This window comes from Eulemur rufifrons, chromosome 17 (assembly GCF_041146395.1).
Source record: "Eulemur rufifrons isolate Redbay chromosome 17, OSU_ERuf_1, whole genome shotgun sequence".
NCBI lineage: Eukaryota > Metazoa > Chordata > Mammalia > Primates > Lemuridae > Eulemur > Eulemur rufifrons.
Window position 1 is genome coordinate 3472553 of NC_090999.1, and position 26870 is coordinate 3499422.

At 38.4% G+C, this 26870-nt stretch overlaps 1 protein-coding gene across 1 annotated transcript in view; it reads left to right on the forward strand.

Annotated features, from left to right (window-relative positions):
* ADAMTS16 (ADAM metallopeptidase with thrombospondin type 1 motif 16) overlaps positions 1–26870 on the forward strand; it is a 130014-nt gene that overhangs the window by 50210 nt on the left and 52934 nt on the right. Inside the window, exons 12-14 of the mRNA XM_069492769.1 lie at positions 3017–3154; positions 12918–13071; positions 22780–22875. Of these exons, the coding sequence (XP_069348870.1) occupies positions 3017–3154; positions 12918–13071; positions 22780–22875 (388 nt within the window). The remainder of the gene's footprint in view (positions 1–3016; positions 3155–12917; positions 13072–22779; positions 22876–26870) is intronic.

A 26870-nucleotide genomic window follows, 5' to 3' on the forward strand; every position in this document is an offset into this window, starting at 1 on the left:
TTGAAGGATGTCTCATTTCTTTAATCACTGCAGTCTGAATAGCCTGAAATAACTGACTGAACCTCTAAAATCACTTGGCCAGCTGTTGGTCATTCTGAGTATATTATCAGTAATAAATAAATACTTGCCAATAGTAATTGAATCACTCAAGAAAATATTGTAGAAGACATTAAAAGTACTGACACTGATTATAATTGTCAAGTCCAATATGAAATTAGGTTTCTCTTTGGGTATTTGAATTAGTGTTGCAGCTGGAAATGTTGTCCTTAAATCATTCAACACGCATGAATGGAGAACCTGTTTTGGGCTATCAAGTGGGACTCTGAGCATGGATAAGAGGAGCCTTAATCCGTTAGAAATATATAAACTAGTAAGGGATGAAGAGATAAAGCATATTTATTATTTTAACATGTGGAATGATAAACACTTAAAATGTTGTGGTGCATCAGAGCAAAAAAATAAATGATCTGAGCTATATAACTCCTATGGTAATTATATTTCTTGATTACCAAATACCAACCTTATCTTCAGAATATGTTCTATTCATTCACCCGTGACTTTATTAATGTTAAGATTAAATGTGATCACTGTGTGGTGCTTTTATGCTGATGTGCTGGCGTCCACCACATTACAATATGTGTCTTCCAGTCGTCCTACTGACTGCAAACGCAACTTGTGAAATCGTGGCACTGACATTTGGGAGGGCGTCAGAGTGCCCTGGGGGTGTGTTAGAATACACATACGTGCCAGATCCCAACCCCCAGAACCAGAAATCCTCCAGTACGGACGTTGGGTCACCACATGTGTGGTTACTTCTCAGATGTTCTGACATATAGCAGAGTTTGAGACTTGAGGCTAGAAAGAATCATTGAAAATACCTTAAATGAAAAAGTTTAAGACCAAGATGTTTCCAGAGCGGGGACACTGTGACTTTGAATTCCTTAGAAGTATAGGCAGAAGTGGTAGCAAATGTATTGAGAGCAATTGCTGGACAATAATGTCTCTTTTTCAGGAGTAGATCAAAGGCCAGCAGAGGAGGGTAGTTTGCTGTTTCATTTTCATCGTTTTCTGCCCAAGGCAGCCTCCCGTTTGGCAGCCTGAATCCTTCTGCAGCCATGACACATTTCCTCTGCCATATGGTGTCCCTGGCCTTGATTAATTGCCTTTAATAGAACTTCAGAGAATGGGTGGAGGCTAAAATGACTACGTCTACATCATCTTTGGTACTGATCAGAAATTTTGCAGGAATTCAGTAGCATTTGCATGCCAGCTTTCCTTGGATACACCCTTCAATCATGCTCAGGTTACACTATTGCCTGGGTCCCCCCTGGGCTCTGGCATCAGAGTGCCGGGTTCTAGTTTTGACTCTGCAACCCTGAACAAAGTCTCTCTCCAGTCCTCAGTCTGCTGTCATTAATATAGGACCTACCTTATAGGGTTTTGGTGATTTTTAAGTTAGAAAATATAGGTCATATGCTTAATGTCATATCTATAAAATAGTGAGTGCTTATACATGTTAATTACTACTTTTACTCAAATTATTGAATAGCCGTAAGCAAAACAGCTAAGTTGACAAATGTGTCTTCAGCCTTGACAACAAGTACAAATTCTCTTGTTAGCTTTTGGAGCCCAATTCCCCCACCTTGGTGTCATCCTGTCCCTGCTGCCTTCCCCCCATACATCATGGGATGCTTGGCAGTAGAATGTCCCCAGATCCAGTAACCATTTTGTCCTTCTTTCCCTTCTCTCTCTCTCTCACTTTCCCCTTTCCTCTGCATCTCTGCACCTCCCTGCGGGGACCCTGCTTTCAGGAAATGCAGACAATGACTGGCTACCAAACATTCACAGCCAGCAGAGACTTGACTCTCTAAGAATATATTTACCTCAGTGGGAAGTCTCCAGTGCTCATAGGGCTCCCAAATCCCCCAGGCGTTCCTCCCCAGGCAGTACGCTGTGCTCTTCTGAGATAAGGGAAGATGGCCGTGCAAGGCTCTCCTACAGGCAAAGCTCTTGGAAGTTAAGAAGAAATAGACTCGATGGGGAGGGAGGGAGCAACTCAGGTCAACACGATTCTCACAAGTGCAGGGCTGGAGTTTCCTCACGAGTCATTAAGCAGATTCTGATTGGCATTATAGGATTTGAACACCTCAAATGGACACTATTAAGGGTTCCTATAGCCAATAGAGCTTGAGACATTCCTATATACCAAGCCAGGTGTGGATCCCAAAGAGGTCTGGTTTTCACTCAAGTGTAACCAGTGCTGCTTCAAACAGTACCCACAAATACACCCAACCATGTCCACCCATTGGGGTTCTGTGGAGCTACTCCCTCCAAAGGGGTGCAGGGATTCGGCTCAAGTGCTGCCTGCTGTCTCAGCCTCCAGCGGTGTAGACTGGATAGTCTGAGATGGAGCAGCCCCAGGCGGGTGTGGAGACAGAATGTCAGCCCCACCGGGAGCTGCAGTAGCTGCTTAGTAGTTCTCAAATCGCTGGAAGCATCACAGTCACCTGGGGAGCTTGTTGGAAAACTCAAATGCCTGGATCTCTCTTTTCTGAATCAACAATTCCTGGCTGGGAGCCTGGCATCTGTGTTTCTAACAAACGCCCTTGGAAATTCTGGCAATCATGGTGAGTAGAAAAGAGTGTAGACAGAAAGAAGCAAGCGACGTAGAGCAGTATGAGCTTCTCAAGATTGCAATTCCTTGCCACACACTTGAAATGCTTCCCTTTTGTTAAAAAATTAAATCATCCACCCTTGGTGGGCACCTGGACCTTTACTCTGATTTGATGTGGGTGTACACTTCCACACACTTCCATGGGTGGTCTGTTCTTCAGGGAAGCCCTAGGAATGCAGGAATATTCTCAACAAATTGGCTGTTATGACTTATTTTTGCCTGCTCAGTGTACAGAGGTAGGGTAGTCTCCACAGTCTTGACTTGTGTTTGTTAAAGGATATAAAATAATTTCAACTGTTCTTTGTTCTGATAGAACTATTTTTCCCTCTCTCTTTCTCCTAGCTTTGGCATGGTCCATGATGGGGAAGGGAATGTGTGCAAGAAGTCTGAAGGCAACATAATGTCCCCAACGTTGGCCGGACGCAATGGAGTCTTCTCCTGGTCACCCTGCAGCCGCCAGTATCTGCACAAATTTTTAAGGTATGAACTCCTTGAGCCTCATGTGAGCTTTCTGTGGCTCTGGTGCTCACAGCCTGGTCTGCTGATCCTGTGCAAGCAGCCCCCAGGCTGTGCTTCTGGGTGTGTGTCCCCTTTGAAGGTGTCTTGAGACACTCAGTTGACCTAGGAGTTTGCTCCTTAGAGCGTCGAGGCCTCCTGGCTCAACCCAGCGTTGGCCTTTAGACTCAAGAGGAGCCATTCAACCTTACCAAAGCATTAGTCACTAGCATTTAGTTTTTTAAATTCTCACTTCTATAACTAGGCATATTCAGTCAGTGAATAGGAAGATGTAGCATGTATACATCTGTAAGCACAATGAGAATGCATAACTAAGGTTTTTTGGGGTTTTTTTTTTGTTTCTTTATTTGTTTTTACAAAATACATTTCCCATTAGGTAAAAAAACTTTAGTGTATAAACTTTAACCTAAATCTAAAATCCTGTAATTTTAAGTAATATTTTTAGATAATTTATTTTAGCACTAATTTATTTAGGGTATAAAACATTGGGGAGATAGAATTTGACCCTCGAAAAAGAGGTGGTCAGTAGATTTTTAAAGTTTCACAGAAATAAGAGACTTTAAGAAACATCCTTAGATCTGCTAGTAGAGTAGACAATCCCCCAAATCTCAATGGCTTTCAGTTTACACCCTGGTTTAAGCCTTGTCTTACTCTGTTTGTGTTGGTATAAAGAAATACTCGAGGCTGGGTGATTTATAAAGAAAAGAGATTTATTTGGCTCACAGTTCTGCAGGCTGTACAAGAAGCATGGCACCAGCATCTGCTTCTAATGAGGGCTTCAGGAAGCTTCTATTCATGGTGGAAGGTGAGGGGGAGCTGGCCTCAAATGGCAAGAGAGGAAAGGAGAGAGGGGAGGGAGGTGCCAGGCTCTTTCTAACAATCAGTTCTCAGGGAACCAATAGAGTAAGAACTCACTCACTACCATGAGGATGGCAGCAGGTCACTCATGAGGGATCTGACCCCATGACCCAGACACCTCCCACCAGGCCCCGTCTCCTACATTGGGGATCAGATTTCAGTATGAGACTTGATGGGGCCATAGGCCAAGCTGTAGTGAACCTTAAGCCAAAATTTCATTTCTGTCTCACATTACGCCCCAGTGTGAACTGAGGGGTCTCTGCTTCATGCAGTCATTCAGAGACCCAGGTTTCTTCCATCTTGTGGCTCTTTTCTCTTCCAGTGCCTGGTTCTACAGACAGTCAGAGGGTGGGGACAGAAGAGCAAGGAGGGTGTTCAGGGGAGGGGTGATGTTTTTGGAAGGAGAACTCAGACTGTGGCCTGAAGTCCAAGGGGGACTGAAACGGTGTCTACCTAGGAGCTCTGGAGGAACAGAATGGGAAGAGGAACAAGAGGGTCCTCTGGGCCACAGGGTCAACACCAAATGCTATCACAGGGAAGTAACTGAAACCCATAAGGGCCAGCAAGGGGATTGCAAGATTGAGAACAGAACCTGGGCATTCTGGACACTGGAACTGACCTCTCTCTTCATCCCAAAAACAATGGATGCAGCCAGCAGAGGAGAAGCAATTGTGTTGCAATCATAGCCATTATTTTTATTTTTATCTCTAAGTACTAAAAATATTTCTCAGTTCAGTTGCTAAAAGGGTGAATCAGAGTCTTGGTTTATAATAGAAAGCAGCTTTTCTTGAAGGTGCTTTATCTCTTGAAGGTGACTGAGCTCTGAGGAAAGGCCCAGGCGGTGTGTACGCTGGGCCTGCATTCCTAGGCTGCATGCGGTGTTCACGTGTGCCAGATCCACGTGTGCTACTGGGAACTCCTTCCCTTCCGCCTGCACACAGTCTTCTGAGGCCAATGGCAGCACTTGGCACCAACTGGGATTTGATACTTTCATTCCTCATGGAAGACATCAGTCTCCACCTTTGCTATTTAGGGAATATTATAGTTTTTTGGTCTGAAGTGTGAGACCCGTCTTATTCAGGATGAAGGACATGTTTACTCACTAGACAGAAATGGATTTTTCCAGACACACAGAAGAATTGGGCTTGCTCCTAATAAACACATTGACTCACAATAGCCTACTGATTTTAGTAGAGGAGACATAAAAAATGTGCTTCCTTATTTTCAAAACTCACTGATGCTAGCAAATAACAAAGGGAAACGGGCTGCTGTGTTTATTTTCAGTTAAATTCATTTATAGTATTTTTTTTTTTTTTTTTTTGAGACAGAGTCTCACTCTGTTGCCCGGGCTAGAGTGAGTGCCGTGGCGTCAGCCTAGCTCACAGCAACCTCAAACTCCTGGGCTCAAGCGAGCCTCCTGCCTCAGCCTTCCAAGTAGCTGGGACTACAGGCATGCGCCACCATGCCCGGCTAATTTTTTCTATATATATTTTTAGTTGGCCAGATAATTTCTTTCTATTTTTAGTAGAGACGGGGTCTCGCTCTTGCTCAGGCTGATCTTGAACTCCTGACCTTGAGCGATCCACCCGCCTCGGCCTCCCAGAGTGCTAGGATTACAGGCGTGAGCCACCGCACCTGGCCTATTTATAGTATTTTTTAAAAGTCGTACTTCCAAAATTCATCAAAGAAAGTATGTAAATTATTGCTCCTATTTCAATGATATAATTTTGGAAAAAGCTAACAAATGCAACCACATTACCTTAAGAATTTGGAGCTGATTGCACAAGAAATCACAAAATAATTAGTAAAATTGAAAGTTAGATAAAGAGGAAAAGAAAATGAAAATAAAAAAATGAAAATCAGAGAAAAGGACATAAATACATAAATCCTAAAGAACTACTGAATTATGATAGCAAAGCTTGAAATTTGGCAAGAAAGGAAATACAATATATTCCTAATATTAGAAAGTAGGGCAAATACTAACACTTCAGGGAAAACAAAGCTTTTTAAAAAAATAACAGCTTTATTGACATAAAGTTGATGTACGAAAAGACTACACACATACAATGTGTACAGTTGGATGGGAGTTTAGACATATGCAGATACCAGTGAAACGGTCTCCACGGAGTTTCCACCAGAGTTGGTTGAAGAAAAAATCAGCTGGCAGCACCAGCATCCAAGAAGTTCCCAAGCTAGGAAGCCAGATATCTGCCTTCCAAGTCTTTGCAACTTATGTATTCCTACAGTCAAAGCTAAGAACTGGTTATTCCAAACTGAGAATTAAGGATGGGAGTGTCCCTTTCCTAGTAGGTCCTGTAGACACCAGTCAGGATTCAACTGGCCCCTCTGGTTTCTCTCACTGACCTTCCTTTGGGTTCTACATTTTCTTAGTTTTCTTCCTTCTTATTTATTTATTTATGTAGAGCTCTTTTTTTTTTTTTTTTTTTGTCTGTTGCACAATTTAGGTCTCTTGTTTCCAGAACTCTGAGCAGGACCATGCAGTGTTTCTGTCGGTTCAGCCCCGTGCACTGTCTGGGGGACTGCTTCCCCACAGCGAGGGGACTGCTACCCGCCTCGCTGCTTCTTCTTTGGGCTCTCTAGAAGGCCCCATATTCCGCCTTCTGAGCCAGCGCCTGGATCATCAGCTTTTAGGGTCTTCCTGCCTTGTGTTCATACTCTGAGATCTCAGTCAAGATATTTTAACACCTTAAGGTATGATGACCGTAATCCATGTTTTATGCCACCCAGGATGAGTGAGCATTTTGTGGACAGTATCTGCAGCTTGGTAACATAAATCTGTATTATAGGGATATACACTTGATCATTTTTTTCAATTTCTATTACCAAAAAAGATAATATTAATATTATTCTGCAGCTGACAGAACCCTGGGGCACATTTAACATTTATCATTCCCTGTGTGGTATTCTCATGAAGTCAAGTTGGGGGTTGTTAGCATTGTTTTTAGCTGTTTCTTCCAGCTGTTCACATTTTTTTCAGTGTGTATATGAAGAATTCTGTTCTCAGTAGCAAAGAGCCTTCACTTTAAACTCACCATGCTCTTCTTTGCATTAACAAGGAAAATTTCAAGGTTTCTATATCTCAGATCTTTTCTATAATTTTCTAGATTCAGAATTTTTTAAAAATATCTTTTTTTATCTTAATGGTTATAAGGTAAATATAGAAATACTTTTCAATATTTTGAAATGTGCTCTGACAACTTGGGAAACCAGGAGATGCAAATTTGGGTGTGTAGTGAGAATCGGCATCATGGAAGAGTCCCAGAGAAGCTTGGAAACTGCCGAGAGATGTAGGAAGACTCATGGAAATACATAGTTACATGCTTAGAGAAGAATCAGTTTGAGGACATTGAAAATGGACTATAATTTTCAAATCAGAATATAGCATTAAGAATGATAATAAAGATACTGGAATTAAAAGCCACTTTTGTCCTATGATTCTAGAAAGGCTAAACTATATACTGAAGTGTGCTGATTTGTTTTTGTGCTAATCCAGTAAAACACTTCTGCAGCATTTCAGTAATAAACCTTTATTTTCAGAGACTTTCCTAATTTTCGTGGACCATATGATTATAAATAAATAAATAAAGTTTTAGATGATTACATATTTGTTTTCGTGAAAGATCAAATTTTCCAAGAAAGTCTCTTGCTGTCAAATTCAGTATTAAGTTTTATTTTACTTGAAAACTAGTTGCAAACTGGACACTTCCACCACGTGTTAAGTTTTGATTTTTCACTGACTTAATGAATCTGAGACTGTCTTCTTTAACAAGTTTGCTGACTTCCTGATTTCCAAGTAATCAAAATGCTCTTATACTCCCCGCCATTAGGTGGCTTTTTGGATAGGATCCCAACAATGAGTAAGGTGGACGGCTGACTTTTAAAGCTGAATCTGCCCTCCCTTAGTAGCCGTTAACATTTGGTAGATGGAAAAACGTGTATAATAAGGGAACTCAATTGGCCTGAAGTTGTCAGCACCACTTTTCTCCATTCTTGGTAGAGTCACGGAGGACAGATACTTGTTTGAAGTCAATTCATCAACCTAGTCAATAAAGTCATTTCCTATTAACAGATGCAAACCTCATCACAATTACTCATGTCTGCATCTAGGAGGCCTATGACTTAGGGAAATTTTAGCTCATTATTTTACAGTTTATGACAACATGGGCTCATCTTCAATTTACTTTTTAAAAATTTGAATCATGTCCTGCAGATGAGTGAATATGCCTGCCTTCTGAACATGAAACTACACATACATCAATCCACAGGAAAGGTGGCCGTCACAGGGAACTGGAGATTTGAGAGGAGCATGCATCTCCCTGCCATAACCCATGCTGCCTTGGTTGATGCGAAAATGTGATTTGACCTGAGAGCCCATTAAGCATGTTTTTCTGCATAATGGAAATAATACATTTCAGTCACACCTTGCGCGGCTATACCCTGTCCATCCTAAGGAAAACAAAGAAGCCAGCTACTGCTGATTGCTGTTTGTGCAGTGCTGGTGAGACGGCAAGACTGGAGAACAGGTGCTGCCCTGCAGTGGGAAAAGGAGCTGATACGTAGATCATGTCCTCATCACTCGTGTCTGGGAAGGTCTTGACCTTGGCGAGTGACATAACTTTTCCTGAGGGCCCCGTTTTCATACCTGGAAAATGAGGGGCTACAACTTAAAGACCTCCCAAGCTCTTAATCATTTTAAGTTTCACTAATGAGAGTGGGAAAAGGATTTTGAAAGTTACTGTGGTATTTTTCACCTGCCTTAGTGTTTTCATTAACATTATTTTTGTTGTGGTACAAGATATACACAGAAAAGTATAAAATTATTAGGGTACAGCTCAGTGAATTTTCACACAGAGAACACAGTGGTGTGACTCCTATCGGATCAAGATACAGAGCACAGTGAAGACGCCAGAAACCTCCTTCTCCACACGCCGGTCCGCACCTTCCTCTTCCCCAAGGGCAACCACTTGCCTGACATGGGGCAGTGGAGAATGCAATCAGGAGTTATGTGCTATTTTGTGATTATGAGATTCACCCTTGTTGCCACATATAAATAAAGCATTAGTTTGCTTATTTTTGTTGTATGAATATACAGTAATTCATTAATCTATTCTGTTGGAGATAGACATTTGAGTTTCCAACCTTTGGTTGTTATAAGGAATGTTACTGTGAATATTCTTTGGCTTATGATGTATCTGTGAGTACACATATGAGCGGAATTTCAGGGGCGTGAATGTATATTCACAGTTTCAGTGACACTACCAAGCAGCTTTCCTAGGTGGTCATGCAAAGTTACACTCCCAGAAGCAGTTATGAAACATTCAAATGGCTTCAAATCCTTGCCAACACTTAGTCATGTTGGTATTTTTCATTTTAGTCACTCTGATGGGTGTGTAGCAGCATATCAATGTGTTAATTAATGACACTGGATACCTTTTATATGTTTAATGGCCACTTGAATAACCTTTTCAGCAAAGTGCCTGTTCAAATCTCTTACACATTTTAAAAAATTAGACTCTCTGGATTTTTCTTGTCTCTTCATGGGGGTACTTTAAAAATTTGGAGTGTGAACATTTTGTCCTATTCTGGAATATATGTACTGTAAATATCTTCTCTCGTTCTGACTTCCTATTTACACTTTACATAAAGGTGTCTTCTGATAAACATAAGTTTTAATTTTTTTAATGGAGACCAAACTACTCACATTTTTCTCTAGGGTTAGTGCTTTCTGTACACTGCTGGCAGGGGGCGGAACTCTGCTTACCCCAAAGTTGTTAATTTACTCATCCACACGATCTCCTATAGGCATAATTGTTTGCTTATCACATGTAGACCACTTAATTTTTGTATATGACGTGCAACAAAGTAAAAATTCATTTTTTCCACATGCTTATGGTGGTAGATTGTGAAATGGAGCTGCAGTGATTTTCTTTTCTGTATTACACTTTGGCGGCTGTGCCGTTTTGCATTCTCACTGGCAGTGAATGAGAGTTCCTGTTGCTCCACATTCTCATCAGCATTTGGCATTGTCAATGCTTTGGGTTTTAGCTGCTCTAAGAGGCGTGTAGTAATATCTCATTGATGTTTTCTGTGATTCCCTGATGACATGTGATGCTGAGCATCTTTTTATATGCTTATTTACCATCTATATATATTCTTTGATAAGGCGTTTGTTCAAATATTTTACCCATCTTTGTTTACTTACTGTTGAACTTTAAGTGTCTTTTATATATTTTGTATAACAGCCCTTTATCAGATATATCTTTTATAAATACTTTCTCCCAGTCTCTGTCTTGTCTTCTCATTTTCTTGACAGTCTTTCACAGAGCAGAAGTTGTTAATTTTAATGAAGTCCAGCTTAACGATTATTTCTCTCATAGATTGTACCTTCAGTGTTGTGTCTAAAAAGTCATCACCATACCGAACATCACCTAGATTTTCTTCTGTTATTTTATAGGGGTTTTATAGTTTTGTTTTTTTATATTTAGATATATAATCCATTTTGAGTAAATTTTTGTGAAGAGTATAAAGTCTGTGTTTAGATTCATTCTTTTACATGTAGGTGTACAGTTGTTCCAGCATTATTTGTTGGAAAGGCTATCATTCCTCCATTCTGTTGCCTTTGCTCTTTTGTCAAAGAGCAGTTGACTATATTTGTGTAGGTCTATAACTGGTCTCTCTCTTCCGTTCCATTGATCTATTTGCCTGTTGTTTTGATGATACCACACTTTCTTGGTTACTGTAACTTTATAGTAAGTCTTGCAGTTAGGTAGGATCAGTCCTTGGACTTTGTTCTTCTCCTTCAATATTGTGGTGATTATTCTGGGTCTTTTGCCTCTCCATATAAACACCAGAATCAGTTTATTAAGTTGCTTGGATTTTGACTGGGATTGCATTAAAGCTATAGATCAAGACATAAAGGACTGGCATCTTGACAATATTGAGCTTTCCTCTCCACGGACACGGGATATCTCTCCATTTCTTTCTTTCTTTAATTTCTTCCATCAGAGTTTTGTAGTTTTTCTCATATAGATCTTGTACATACTTTTCTAGATTTATATCTATGTATTTCATTTTTGGGGTGCTAATATAGATGGTAATATATTTTTAATTTAAATAAATTCTACTTGTTCATTGCTAGTATATAGAAAAGCAGTTGGATTTTGCGTGTTAACCATTTATCTGGCAATTTTGCTATAAACACTAGTTCCAGGAGATTTTTGGTTGATTCTTTCACATTTCTACATAGACAGTCATGTCATCTGTGACTAAAGAGAATTTTATTCATTCTTTTCCAGTCTGTATACCTTTTATTTCCTTTTTTTGCCTTATTGAACTAGCTAGGACTTTCAATACGATGTTGAAAAGGACTGGTGAAAGGAATCATTCTTATTAGTTTCTGATTTTGGTGGAAAACCTTTTAAGTTTCTCACCATTAATTATGATGTTAGTTGTAGGTTTTTTGCAGATGTTCTTTATACAGTTGAGGAAAGCCTTCTTTATTCGTAGTTTGCCAGAAGTTTTTATCATGAATGGCTGTTAAATTTTGTCGAATGCTTTTATGTGGTTTTCTCCTTTAGTCTGTTGATGTAATGTTTAATGTTGAACCAGCCTTCCACACCTAGGATTAATCCCACTTGGTCATGATATGTAATTTTTTTATGCATTGCTGGATTCAATTTGCTAATATTTTGTTGAAGATTTTTGTATCTATGTTCATGAGAGATACTGGTATATAGATTTATTTTCTTGTAGTGTCTTTATCTGCTTTTGGTATTAGGGTAATGCTGGCCTCATTGAATGAGTCAGAAAGTATTCCCTTTGCTCTGTCTTCTGAAAGAGTTTGTAGAAAATGGGTATAATTTCTTCCCTAAATGTTTGGTAGAATTCACAGGGAACCCATCTGAGCTGTTTGTTGTGTTTTACGCACAGACTCCTGAGCTCCACAGCAGTGGAACCTGGGGCTGGGCCCCTGGAGACTGGAGCCAAAGATCTTCCACTCAAAGCGGGCAAACACTCAAAACAAAATCTGCGGGATGGTCTTCCATTTTCAATATATTATGATTATATGTTTTGATTTTTTAGAGGAAGGGCCTATTGAAATTTATGGGTAGGATTTAGTTGCTATTTGCAAACACAAAAATGTTTAAATATTCCTCCCCCAAATGCATAAATTATACCAAAGAACATCCTGGTAGAGAATAGTATACTCTATTTGCAGAGGAAGGAATCAGTAGTTGGTCTTTAGGCATCTATTAGTGAATTTTAGCAGAGCTAATTCTTGACGTTGGGGTCTGTTCAGAAATTAGCCTGAGCATAGAACATTGCCAGAGAAAATCCAGTGTTCCATGGCGAACCTCAGGAAGCTGTAAGGTAATGTACAGGTGTCCCCTAGCCTAGGGAAAAAATGAATGAAAGGAAAAGAAAGAAAGAAAATTCCAGTCTTTGAGATAGGTGGATTGTGTTGTACTTTTACAAAGCCCATTTCCATCTTTTGGTTGTTTCTGGCAAGAAGTGTGCAAGGAAGGTGTCTGTAATGGGAACTTCTCATATTGAACATTTGGTTGTAATCATTTAATTTCACTTTTCCTCATGATAAGAGAAATCTAATGAAAAACAAATTGTCTTCCCAGAAAAGGAAAATACATTATGAATAATTTCAGAAAATGGAGTCCCTGTATTTAAATATAATTAAGATAAATGTTGTATTGGACCTCAGGAGAAAAATTTCCCCTTTCTATACAGGCTGTATGGTAAAAGTGCCTGAGAAAAAAATGTATCATTGATAGTGCGTCCTTAGGTGACTCTGTCTGTCGGCAGTCGCCAGCAGCCTCGTCCCTCTTTGTTTCAGCACTGCTCAAGCTGTCTGCCTCGCTGACCGGCCAAAGCCTGTGAAGGAATACAAGTATCCCGAGAAGCTGCCTGGAGAGCTGTATGATGCAAACACACAGTGCAAGTGGCAATTCGGAGAGAAAGCCAAGCTCTGCATGCTGGACTTTAAAAAGGCAAGTGATTATTGGCACATGCTCAATGAAATATGATTCATAAAGCTGTTTTATTTAGTGTAACTGACATTGATGTATTCTGCATTTATTGGGTACCTACCAAATGTCGGATCCTGTGTGTTAAGGCTGGTCCTATATAACAGGAAACACATGTTTTACTGGCAAAGAAGATGGTGGTAGATAACTGTTGTGGGTATCGGTTTTCATTTGAGAACTGACTTGGCCTATTAGGTCAGATCTTTCTTTCTGATTTATCATGTGGGAGTTCAGCAGTAATTTTTAGTCAGTGTAAGTTGGCAAATTAATACTCTCCATTTTTTAAATGGTATTAAGAAAACAAGGCCTTGCTCCTCCCTCCCTATATGAGCATAATTTACTATGTAGCAGCAGCCTGTCTTGGGCTTCTGATTAATAAATCCCCCCAAATAAAGTTTTTATAAAGTAGTTTCTCATAGAAGGTGATATCTACTCTAGGAACCCTAGAGACATCACCAAAGTGTTTCCTAATGTAAATTCCTCATATAACACAGAGACATATGCTCTTGCAAGACGGGGAAAATCAAGATTTAGGAACTTTCTCTACAGAACCACAAGAAAAGCTACCCATAAATTTAACGAATGTAACTATTTTTGAGGTTTCTTTTATTCTAGTTTATAATGACATCAAGAGGAAAGTAGACAAAAAAATATGGTCCTATAGAAACTTCCAAACATTTCAGAATGCACTGGGAATACTCCCAACTTCAATCTAACGTGATAATCTTTTTTCTTCTGAATGCAAGTAGAGCTCCCCCAAAGATCAATACAGCTCTGTGCCAGGACTGGACTCTCCTTTCCTCAGCTGGGTGATCTCAGCTTGGAACAAGAGCAATAAACCAGTCAGCATCAGCATGGATCGCCATGCTGCTTTTTCCTGTGGGCAGAGATGTAAATTCCCTATGAATTTTTTTTTTATTAATTCTTCTGTTTGTTAAGGAAAAGAGGCATAAAACTAATGTTTTCTTTCAAAGATGAGATCTTCTAGAGCATACTTTGTTTTCCACTGTAGTCTGCTTTGTGACTACTTTGGGCCATGTCATTCATGGTCCCCTAGTGACATCTGGAAAATATAGGCAATAATAAATTAAATGCAGGATGTCTGCTAGTTATTGAGGAAATATTTACATGCCGTGAAAAGCATTCATTTGCAGGGTACCATGTGAACTTTAACAAATGGATTCACCCATATTACCTACATCCCAATCAAGGTGTGGCTTATTCCACTATGCCAGAAAGTTCCCTGGGCCACTGCCTCTGAACCCTCCCATTAAGCAACAACCATGGTTCTGATTTATGTCACCATTAGTAAGTTTTGTCTATTCTTGAACTTCATAATTACGTTGTTCCATGTGTCACAAGTAAAGTACATACTATTTCAACATTAAGTATGATATTAGCTGTTTGTTATTACACAAATGCCCTTTATCAAATTGAGTAAGTTCATTTCTAATTATGGTTTGTTGACAGATTTTATCACAAAATTGTGTTGAATTTTGTCAAATGTGGGTTTCTTCTGTATCTACATAGATATATAGATATATCTAGTTATATTGTTTCCTCATTTATTCTGTTAATTTGGTGAATTATATTGATTGGTCTTTAATATTGTTTTCATTGGATTTTGAGTGTTAAGTCATCCCATATTCCTAGGATAACCCCACTTGGTCATAGTCTGTTAGTCATATTTATAATTTGCTGATTTGGTTTTTTTTTCTGTTTTTAAATTATTTTATTTTTAATTTACAGATAATAATTATATATAATTATTGAGTACAATGTGATGTCTTGACATATGAATACATTGTGAAATGATTACATCAAGCTAATTATAAACAAATTAATGGCACATTATAGTAAATTCATATATGTGATGTAATTTGATATGCTGATATATAAAAAATGAGTTCATATTTTAAAACAGGGTTTTTTTGATATGTGATCAATGCTTTTCTTAGTATAAAATATGGAATTATATACCTTTAAATAAAATTAAATGCATCTTGTTGATTTCAGAGATAGTATTTCCATATTGATTATAATTTGCTGATTTGAATGGTGAATATTTCGTTCAGGATTTTTGTATCTGTGTTTTTGAATGATATTTCTAAGACATCTTATTCTCATAATTTCTTTTCAAGAATTCCTACCAGTGTTATGCTGACCTCAGAGAATGAGTTGAGAGTGTACCCTACTCCTCTGTTTTCTTTAAGCATTTGTAAAAGATTGATACTGTTTCTTCCTTAAATGTTAGAATCTACCAGTGAATTCTGTCTGTAGGAAAGTTTTTGTAATTACTAATTAAACTCTTAAACTATGCTAACAAGTATAGGGTTATTCAGAAGAAACTCCTAGCTAGATTGATCAAATTCATTGAAAAAAACAAAGAAGTTATCAAAATTAACACAGGAAAACAGATTTTTTCCAATGAATTTGTTTATTCATCCTTTTAATTATTATAAGATCTATGATGATGTCTCCTATTTCATTCCTAATAATGGTAATGTATGTTGTTTATCTTTTCCCCCCAGTCAATTCAGCTAGGAGTTTATCAGATTAATTAATTCTTTCAAAAACAATATTTGACTTTGTTTTTTCAAATTTTTTTTGTTGGATTCTTTTCTATTTCCTTAAGCTCTGTTTGTCTTTATTATATTCCAAGGTTTAATACAGCTTTCTTTTTCTTGTTTTTTAAGGGATAAACTTGGATCATTAACTTTAAACCTTTCTTCTTTTCCTGATATAACCAGTTAACTATACTTTGAGCTATTAGTTTCCTTCCAAGCACCATTATCCTGAAAATTTTTACATCTTGGATTTTGAATATTGCTAAACATGAAATATTTTCTAATTTAACTAGTGATTTCTTCTTTAACCCATGTATTATTTAGAAGTATATCTTTTAATTTCCAAATAACTGATTTTCTAGATAACTTATTAATTTTGGTTTCTAATTTAGTTCAATTTTGTCCAGAGAATACACTATACATATACTTTTGAACTTTACCTAATCATATTTCGTAGCTTGGTCTATCATGGTAAACATTTTATGGACACTTGAAGTGAGTATGAATTCTGCAAAGGTTGGGTATAGATGCATACATGTTTAGGATGGTTATGTCTTCCTGATACTTTTTTTACTATAAAATGCCCTTTATTGTTGGTAATATTACTTTTCTTGAATTTTACTTAGCTGATATTAATATAACCATGTCAGCTAATTTGGGAATGCTGTTTGTGTGATATCTTTTTCCATCTTTTTAGTTTCAATTTATTTAAGATTTTGAATAAGATGTGTTTGTTGTAAGCATCCCTTTATTTAATATTGCTTTTCTGTACTTATCAACAATCTCTGAGCTCTCACCAGGATGTTTTTCTATTCATATTCAATGAAATTATTGACATGGTGGATTTAAATCTACCATTTTTCTATTAGTTTTCTATTAGTCTCATTTTTTTTGTTTGTTTCCTTTTTTCTGCCTTCTTTTGGATTAAACTACTTCTTTAAAATTCTGTTTTTTACCTCTACTTGCTTTTTGCTTATACTTTCTTGTATTAATTTTCAGTGGTTGCTCTAGAGAGTAGAGCATACACCCTTAATTTAGATCCTATGTAGAATTAATATTGTGCTGCTTTGTGCAAGATCCTTACAACAAATAAGTCCATATATTCTGTGTGTTCCTCTTCCATCCTTTGTACTATTATTGTCATATATTTTATTTTCCTATATGCTATATGCCATATGATATAATGTTATCATTTTTGTTTTAAAATAGTCAGTTGCTTTTAAACAAAATAAGACAAGAAATAAGATTGTTTTTTATATTTACTCATATTTGTTATTTAGTATTTATGTTTTCCTATAGATCTCAGTTTAAAATTGGTATCATTTCCTTAGGACCTAAAGAATTTCCTTTAGCATTTCTTGTAATACAGATCTGCTAGCCACAAATTATTTCAAGTTTTCTTTATCCAAAAATGTCATTAATTCCCCCTCATTTTTGAAGATTATTTATTCTGGATACAGACTTATAAACATTTTTTTCTGTAATCTTTTTTCCCTTTAGACACTTTAAATATATAATTTCATTTTTTCTGGACTCAATTGTTTCTAATAAAAGAAGTTGATTATCATTTGTATCTTCCATCTACCATTTCTAATCATTAAACAATTTAGTGAAATATACATTTAGGTTACTTTAAGTTTCAATTCCAGAATTGCTATTCAGGTCTTTTTTTTATACTCTGTATTTCCCATCTGAAATTTTCTGTTGTTAACTGAGTATGTCCCTTTTCTCCTTTTCCTCTTCAATATATTTATAATTTATTATGTTTTATATATTTATATCATTATAATATAAGAGGTGATCCTTTTGATCCCCTGAAGCTTTGCTTTATTCTTCGTTAGGGCTCATCTATTTCAGGTTTTCCTTGGCCTCATGGCACAGCCTGTCCTCTAGCATGTGGCTTTTGCTCACGAGGCATGGACTTGAGTGCCCAGGATGATCACTGAGGTCTCTCCACTCCACGTGGGCCCACACACGATTGCCTCCCAGCTCTGTGTAACCTCTGTCTTCCAGCCCCTATCAACTCTCAGGCTGCAGCTGTGGTCCTCTCCTAGGCTACCTGGCATCTCATCCTGTGTGTCAGCTGCTCACCCCCTTGACGAGGACCAGGAGGAAATCTTAAGGCAGACACCTGAGGCCCCTACTCAGTGCAGCTTTCTGCTTTCTGGTCCACTGCCACAGGTTCTGGCTATTAGAACAGACCTCAACTCTGTCCTCTGCATCTTCTAATCAGTGAAGCTGCTGTTGTCTGCCTGAGATCCACCTCCCTGCAGTGTTTCAGCAAAGCACTCCCAGATGGAGAGCTGGGCAGGAGTGGTGCTTACCTTGTGTGTCTCCCTCCTCTCCAGCATCACAGTACTCTGCTGCCTGTTGTCCAGGCCTAGAACAACTGGTCTCAGTATTTGGTCCACATAGTTTTGGAGTTTACTTTTGTTTTTGTTTTTTGTAATTTTGTTCTTGTTTTGCAGAAAAATGAGTTTGCTACCAGTTTGTCCATCATAGACAGTAGAGGAAGTATCTTTTGAAATAAAAAATATGTATCTATTAAAATCAGATAATTCATAACGTCAGATCATTCCTATGATGTAAAATTGTTCTTGAAAACAAACTTTATATATTTTATTTTTAAAAAATTAAATTCTATTTGTGTGGCCAGAACTAATACAGCAAATCTCAAAATTAGATATGGTTTGGCAATTAGATATTCTCTATTTTCCATGTAGATTGAAATATCTTGGGACATTTTAAACTATAAAATTTAATCTTTTAAATGAACTCCTGCTAAATTTTTATTAAAAAGGGTCTATTTTGTTAGAATAAAATGTAAATATCAGGAAGTTTTCTGAGGGGAGGATATAAAACAATAAATAACAAGCAAATTACCCAGTGCCTAGACCAGCACTGGGCACATTAGAGTCACTCAATAAAAATTTGCTAATCTGGGTAACAGATAGATGATATTTTAGAAAGGGTTAAATCTCTTTTAATATCCTATACTATTTGGTTTGAAAAGTAAATAGATAATTTAAATGCATATGCATCCTTCTCTTATATAAATGGACGTGTATTTGGTGTGTCTGTATGTATGTTTACATACTTGCGTATAAATTCACACAAATACATGACAATGGCTTTCTCTGTTTACCGATTTATAGTATTAGTCAGAATTAGGGATAAAAGCATTCCACTGCTTGAAAAATAAATAATTACAGTGCACTGTATATCTGACTATAACATCACTTGTAACTGCATGCTCAGTTTGTATTCTGGAATATAACGCAAACAGCCTGAGGAATGAATCTGGCGGCACACTCTTCACACTATGGAAGTGCCACAATAAATTTCCTACCCAGTCATCTTAAAATGTTGTGATATTAAACTTAAGCAAGTCATTAGTACTGAAATTGGTCTTTCTGAACATTACCCTTAAATTATGGGCTAATATAATAAGTGAGAACCTTCATTGAAAACAGAATTTCTTAGCTGCAAAGATAAAAGTAAAAGTAAACTCTTTGTGTAAGTGTCGATGCTTTTCTGCCCAAGTTAAGCCTTTGTTATTACAAATATTTTGTCTTTGTCAAGTACCTATTCTTCTCTGTCCACATTGCTTGGTGGCCCGACCCTGCAGTCTGAAATTTAAGTGGCCAGAATTACTTTGAAATTTGATCATCTCAGTATCCTGGGTACTGTTGTTAAATTGGGAGCTCCCCCCACACCCTGCAAGTCTTACTTTCCAACTGCCTGGACTCTAAAATCATGGTTTAATGGGATCTTTGTTCCAAGAGGACTCTGAAGTTTCCTTAAGGATATAGCAACCTGTAATAATAATGCTTTAATACAATCATGTCCAGCAGTAAGCAGTTAAGTCAAAGTATGATAAAAGTGAGAGAGCAATTGGTGTTTTGGTTGTTCAGTTGTGGTTTAATTTTTATTTTATCATCTAACTCTTTGCTATGCTAGAGATTTTATTAGTCTGGGACAGAGTGTCATGTTTATTAAATGGCAGACAATTACATCAATAGGGTACCAAGGTCTCAGATGCTCTTTTATATGTTGAAAACAGTAACATTGGTTATATGATATTTCCAGGTTCTTCTGACTCCATGATTTATTCCTCCCTTGGGGCTGGAATTAGGGATTGAGCAGGTTCCAAAATGAGGCTGAAATACACAGATGGTATGAATCAAGGCACAGATGAATTAGGGAGTCACACATTGTAGTGGTGAGCTATCACCAGCATCCTACATTTGAGAGATTTATATTTTAGAAAGTTGAAAGCTTTGCCTTTAGTAGTATCTTCCATCTATATTTCTTTATTCTGCAAAATGCTCCTAAAAACTAAAACATAAGAATATTCTGAAATTACTCTGAATGAAAGTCTGAATCTAGTGGTGCTCTTAAATTATATTAGACTTTTTTATGATATAATTCACTGATTGTCATTAATTTTATCATACACTAACAATTTCCTGCTGGTTTTCACAGGAACAAACAAGAGATGTTTAACTTGCGTACCAAGCATTAATGAAAGCCAGTTAGGTAGAAAGCACCGCACTAGGTACTGATGATGGATATAGCAAAATAATTGAACATGTCACAGCACCTTTACCTGGTATTGTCTTGGGTAATCTTAGAAATAGCCCCGTGAATTAGGACCGCAGCTCCCTAAGGCTACAGTGCCCACAGAGGAGAGCCATGAACGCAGATTGAGAGCTGGGATTGTGCTGGAATCTCCTCAAGCCCTTGACGTGAGAAGGGAAAGTGCAGTGCTTTGGTCTCTAGTAGGTGTCTGGCCCTCAGCTGGACACAGTACCTGTAACCAGGTCATTTAGCCCCCAGGACAAGTTGATGACGGGGTGTTATCACCTCGTATGCACAGTTCTGGGGACTCTGGTTCTTCCTCCCCAGATCTGCCTGCCTTGGGATCCCAAACTCTACCAGACCACTGTGGCCATCTCCCAGCTACCCAGCCACACGAGCAGCTTCTGCTTTCATGTGCATTCACTCATTCATTCATTCAGGTGTGCATGCGCAGCCTCCCGAATCAGAAGGTCTCTATGCCCCGTCCATGCAGCAGGTATCTGAGCGCCACCTGGGGCCTGCCCCGCCACTCTCCCTGGTCTCTGGCTCTGATCCACCATTTGCCACCCAGACATTGAGTTGGAGTCCTCAGGCTCTGGTTTCAAGGGAGGCTTTATTTACATCCTGGTATTTTACAAAGTTGTCGTTCCTGCAAGCAAATGGAGCTGACGGAGCAGAGTTGTCTCTTTGAAGAGTTTCAGACACTCTGGCCCCTGCTTTTATGGATTCCTTGGGTTCTTCCTCTATCTTTGATATCTAAACGCTGTTCTGGCCAAGAACAGAGGCCCTGACACCACATACCCTATTAACGCAGCCACAGCCTGTCTGCAGGAGAGTGAGCCTGGGGTCTCAGCAACAGTCTTCACAGAAGCAGACATGGGAGCATCATTGCTTGCTACCTGCTGATGAAGATGCAAGCTAGACAAAGTGCTGACCACCAACCTGACGTATTTACCCTAATAGGCTGACTGATCCTGGGGGACTCACAAAAGAAAGTGAAATTTAATAGCATTGTAACCATATGGGATGTTTACGGATAGCTCAAAATAAAAGCAATTGATATCTGAATTAAAACATTGAAGGTTTACTTGTTAACCTTCTAAGTTTCCAAAATCTGATTTATTAGTGAGAGAGAGATAGATAGGAAAAATATGAGGCTGTTTTTAATAAATACCTTAATTTCTAAATGTATAATTAAATTTAGGGAGGATATTCAAGAACTAATTTTGTGAAGGTAAAATTAAGATGGATTATTAAAAATAAACCCCTCACGAGATGACTCACAGAATGCAGAAAACCTTCTGTTAATGTCGCTGAAATGTGGAATGAAATCGCCATGCGGGGAAATGCCATCTTTCTGGCAGAACAGGTTGACATGCTTCAGTGTGTTGCACTTTGTACTACAAATCACCCAGTAGATGTAGCCATTAAATTTCTTGGGAAATAATGCAGCACTTGTTCAAATATTCCCAAAAGTTGTGCAGACAATTTAAGGAATGTTTTCATCTTGTCCAGTTGAAGCTACAGCCAGCATTCCAGAAGATTCTATCATTTCTCAAGTCCCTACTGTTTGCCCTTCACTAAGACATTCCTTTGGACTCAAAGGATGTGAAAGTAAAAGTAATTCCTTATGCTTGGAGAGCCTTCTATAGTTTATAAATCTCAGACCCTGTTTTAGTTTACTGCTAGATCAGCCCAGCCACGTGGGTCTTCCTTCCTTTGCACGCACCCTTCATTCTTGAATTTCATTCACACGTCCTTCCCCCTTGAAGGCTGCTCCCTTTCCTCCTGAAAAACTCCCCTTGCTCAAGCATTGGCTTAGATATGGTGCCTTCTCTGAGTGCATCCCTGAGCCCTCCAGGATAAGCCTGTTCTCCTTCTGAGAAGCTCACCCTGCACTCTGCTCTTCCCTCTGCTGGAGCACACCACTTTCCACATGCACCATGTGCACCCTCTTTGCTCTTTAAAGCCAAGCTTAAGAGTGTATGTTTGGGCTGTATTCACTGTGAAACCTTTTGCCCAGCAAGATGCCTCACATACTTAAGTTTTCATCAGAGGTTTGGGGATAGAGGATACCTGGAGGAAGGGATGGATGGATGGATAGATGGATGGATGGATGGGTGGATAAGACAAGTGTCCTAATCATCCTTAATTTAAAAACAAAGATTCAGAGGTGGAGAGGTTAGTGGAAGGTGTGGTTGAGAAGAATATAAAATGTCAAATTTAGTGGTCTTTTTAATTTTAATTTTTTGTAGTTGTCTGAAATGGCTGGATTATGCATATTTTACTTTTTTAATTAGAAAATATAATTTTCATTGAATGCGTAATGAATAAGTACAAATAAAGTTTCAGGGGTGGAATTAATTTGAACCAAGTCTATAACATGGGTCTATTCACTCTATCATGTGACTCTATGGCTACATAAATATCCACTTTTATCAGTTGTTTTTCCCTTAAACTTTTAGTGATATTTATCATAGATTTATGGACCGTATGTAATACCAATGACTCTTTTTTTCTTTAGGACATCTGTAAAGCCCTCTGGTGCCATCGGATTGGAAGGAAATGTGAAACTAAATTTATGCCGGCAGCAGAAGGCACTGTCTGTGGGCATGACATGGTAAGAAGCTAAGGCTAGGTGCAGCGTCACATTCAGATGTCAGTCTTTCCATCCACGCATCTCTCCTCCTCTTGCACTGCTATTTTCTATACCTGTGTTTCTCATATGCATGTGTCGGTATCTACATGCCTATCAAACACTGTTTTTATTTTATATTGATACTATGAAAAGGATTCTTTTTCTCACTTTTGTGAAAATATAATTGATGAGCTATCTGGAATTCATAGACATGGAAGTCAGACAATAGGTGGCAACTGAATCGATTTAATAAGGGAAAACATGGAAACATGGACCACCGTTTACCTGTGTAAAGGGCCAGCATTAGCTGGTACTGCGAAAGCCTCAGAGCATCAGTTTGAAGACCTGGAACAGACCATTTTGACCTATTGTTGCTCCTGTGACAAAACGGAGAGAGATCTGATGGGGAATAGAGGAAATAGGCAAGAGAGCAAGTTTATTACTCAGTGGTAGGGAATGACAATTTTGTCATTAAAACTTAAAAAATAAATTATCTGAACACTCAAGGGAATATTTTAATTCTTTTGATTTAACCTATGATTATATTTCTTTCAGAATATAAAAGACTATTGATAGGACAGAAAAATATTGAACCCAAATTGTCACTGTAATCATTTTTGCTCTTTATGTGTCTGACCTTTTTAGTGACACTAGTGAATAAGAAAGAGCAATACATGCCTAAATATATATCATCGCTCTATGGTTTAAATTCTGAATAAACTATATCACTTCCTAAACATATTTAAATGTGAGTACAGACAGGAGAAATTTAAAATGTTAACAAGCACTGCTGACGTGCTTGCGGTTAAACTGTGGCAATGCTGCCCGAGGAACGCAGAGGGTAAGGGAAGCCTACTGGAGAAGCGCCCAGCAACCTTTCCTTCCAGGTGTGTTGCTCATGTGCTTTATTTTCCAGGCTCTCAGAGAGAGTGATTGATAATTGAATTCTTCCAGTGATACAGACAATAGTTCAATGAATCCACAAAAAAATGTAATAAAAATGCTTTCAGTTTCTCGAAAGAAAAGATGGGTGTGGTGAGACACTGCAGTGTGGAAATTCTAATGGTCGAAGGATTTGAGGTAGTTTACCTGAGGGTTGTGCTGCAGATAATCATTTCTTTTCTGCTCATAACTGATTAAAATTTATTCTTCAGGTGATAATTTGCAAAAATTATGATATTCCTTGAAAGGTTGGCGGCCTTTCTGTTGTTGGGCGTGAGTTCTCACCCACAGGCGGCGTGAGTGGCTCTCCTGGCATCCTACTTTCTTTTGTTCACATGCGGTTTTGTCCTGGGTGGTGTAGCCGCGATGCTCCTCAAAATAGCCCTCACGTTCTTGTTACATTGTATTTAGCTTGAAAGTACTATGGAATTAATTTTTATTGGCATTTTAAATGATTTTCCCTTGTTTATTTCAAATATAGCTTTTTCCTTCATGTTACAAAGAATTAGGGCATGTTAGGATAGCGCAGGTTCCTGCGAATCACACAGCCGGACCCGGGCAGAAGCAGTCAGCTGTTCTGTATTTCTTTCATTTCTTAATGCCGAACTCCATCCTTGGTACGTTCCGTGCAGTTCACCCTCGGAACAACCCTATGGGGGAGCCTACTGCAGTCCCATTGTACAGCCAAGGGCTCTTCCAGGAGAGACCCAGGTTTCCTCCGTGCACACCCATGAGAAGTCCAGGACGAGGGGGGACCACAGCCCGACGCGTGCCGGCGCAGAGTCCAGTTCCTTAGTCACTGGGGCTTCCTCAGGTGAATTTAAACCAGTTCTCACTTTGTCATGATAACAGGTTCAGTGCGAGGCACTTGGCCTGTGTTACTACACTGGCTCCTCACAACTCAATCTGGTAGTTGCTCTCCTCCCTAATTTTCAGAGGAGGACACAGAGGCTCAGAGTGCTTGAGTAGCTTGCTGAACGTCACCCAGCTCACAGAGCAGATATGCAATGCTCATTTTTATCTCCAGAGTATCAGTCTTTCCACTTGATCACATTGCTTCCCCGAACCTGCTGGGTTTACATGAGATATGCTGATTTTGTGAAGTGTAATCGTAACAGAAATAGACATTTTGTTGTGGCATCTGACTTTCTAAGATAAAGCCTTTTTTTCATAAGCCACAATATCCATCAATAAAATACAAAATTGTGATAAACACAAGTGAGTCCTAAGAAACCTAATTGGTATTCCAGTGGGAATCTATATGTATATTCAACACAGTTCTGTGATCTGCCTGACACTGTATCCAAAATTGTGTGTGTTAGTGTGTGTCTACATGCACCCATATATTCCCCCAAACCCCCTTGGCAGAATATACAGTGCTTTCTTGTCAGATTCTCAAAAAGAGGTTTTTAAAAATATTTTTTATAAATAAGATAGTCATTTAAGGATACTCTGGCAGAAACAGCAAAAGATGCATTGTCAAGGAAACTAATTGCAGCAATCATTACCTATGCAAAAGACTGGGAATGATGAAACGTTCCTCAACGGCGGACTGGTTGGATCAGTACTCCATGAAGTATTATGTAGCCATGAAGATGGAATGAGGGACATGGCTACACACTTCTGTGAAATGATGTGCAGAACAGGGTAGTGGAAAAGCAGGATGGAAAAAATTTTGTGTAGTATGCTGTTATTCATCAAAGAAACAGAAGTACTAATTGGCATAATTATTTGCTTATTAATATAAAATTAATTAAATTAAAAGTAAAATTATAAAATAAAAGAATAAACCCTAAGTGTTGAAAAAAACAAATATTTTAAGTAATTTGAAATTTTATTAAAGTAAGCTCTAAATATCAAAAGCAAAATGAAACAATCTAACCTAATTGTTACCAAGTTATTCGCTTCATCATAACCATAACAAAGGAATTATTTCATGTGACTTTAAAACCCTGTAATTTGACCTCCATCCCAAGTGGGATATATCCAATGGCAAAAAAAGGTACTGCAAATATTTTAAACTGTTTTCAGCAATCATATTGTTACTCATGGATTGGTTGTGCTCTTCTAAAACTATTAAATATGTAGTATGGGACAAAGAAAATAGTAAATGTGTTCATGTTAAGAACCAAGATTTTTAATGTGTGAGAGAAAAGAGATACATATATAAAATCAAAGATGCAAAGTAAAATTTATAACCCTAAATTTGAATTGGATAAGTTACTATGAACTAGTAAAGCAATTTTCTTTAAAATTAAGACAAACAAAATACACACACAAACAGAAACTTTGTCAATTGACTGACTCAGTAGCAATGACCAACCCCTGAACAGAGTATAGCCTCTTAACCCAGTTTTTCCAGTGGAAGGATCTTCTTGTGCAATTGGATGATTCCAGCTCTGTAACAGGGAAGGCACAAGATCAGCCTGAGACACCCTGTTGAGTCAGAAAGCCAGAAGCCTGTCAGAGATTCCTGAGTCCCAGCAAAAGTGCTCTGAAGCCAGTGTTTCCAAAAGAAGCATATCTTAATTTAACATACGGAGAAAGCATCACTGTTTTCCTATGTGAACTCAAAGTCAGGTTACATAGACATTTGAAGACTATACTTTCTTAAAAGAAGTAATACATTGAGTCATGAAAGCAAATAAAAGAAAAAAGGTAGAATTATAATATTCTATAACATTCTTTCAACACTCAAATACATAAAGGATCTAGGAAATTAGTTTTTTCAGTGGCTACTAAGATTATTAGGTGGGAGACGGACGGGGAACTTTACAGAGGGCAAGTCAGCCTGGCAATCCCCACATCACTGAAGCATCTTATCATGAAGTTCCAGGTGCTAGGAGGAGCTGTGTGTGCACATGCAGAAAGCCACCTGTGGCGCAGTCTTGCTCAGAATTCAGCTCCGGATCTAACCAAGTCTCTAGAGCCAGCTGCTGGATTGCAGCAAATCCGGGGGACAAAGGAACATGTTCAGCAGCACCATGGACACACAGCCAGCAAGACCTGGAATTGGGGAAACTGTGCCAGACAAA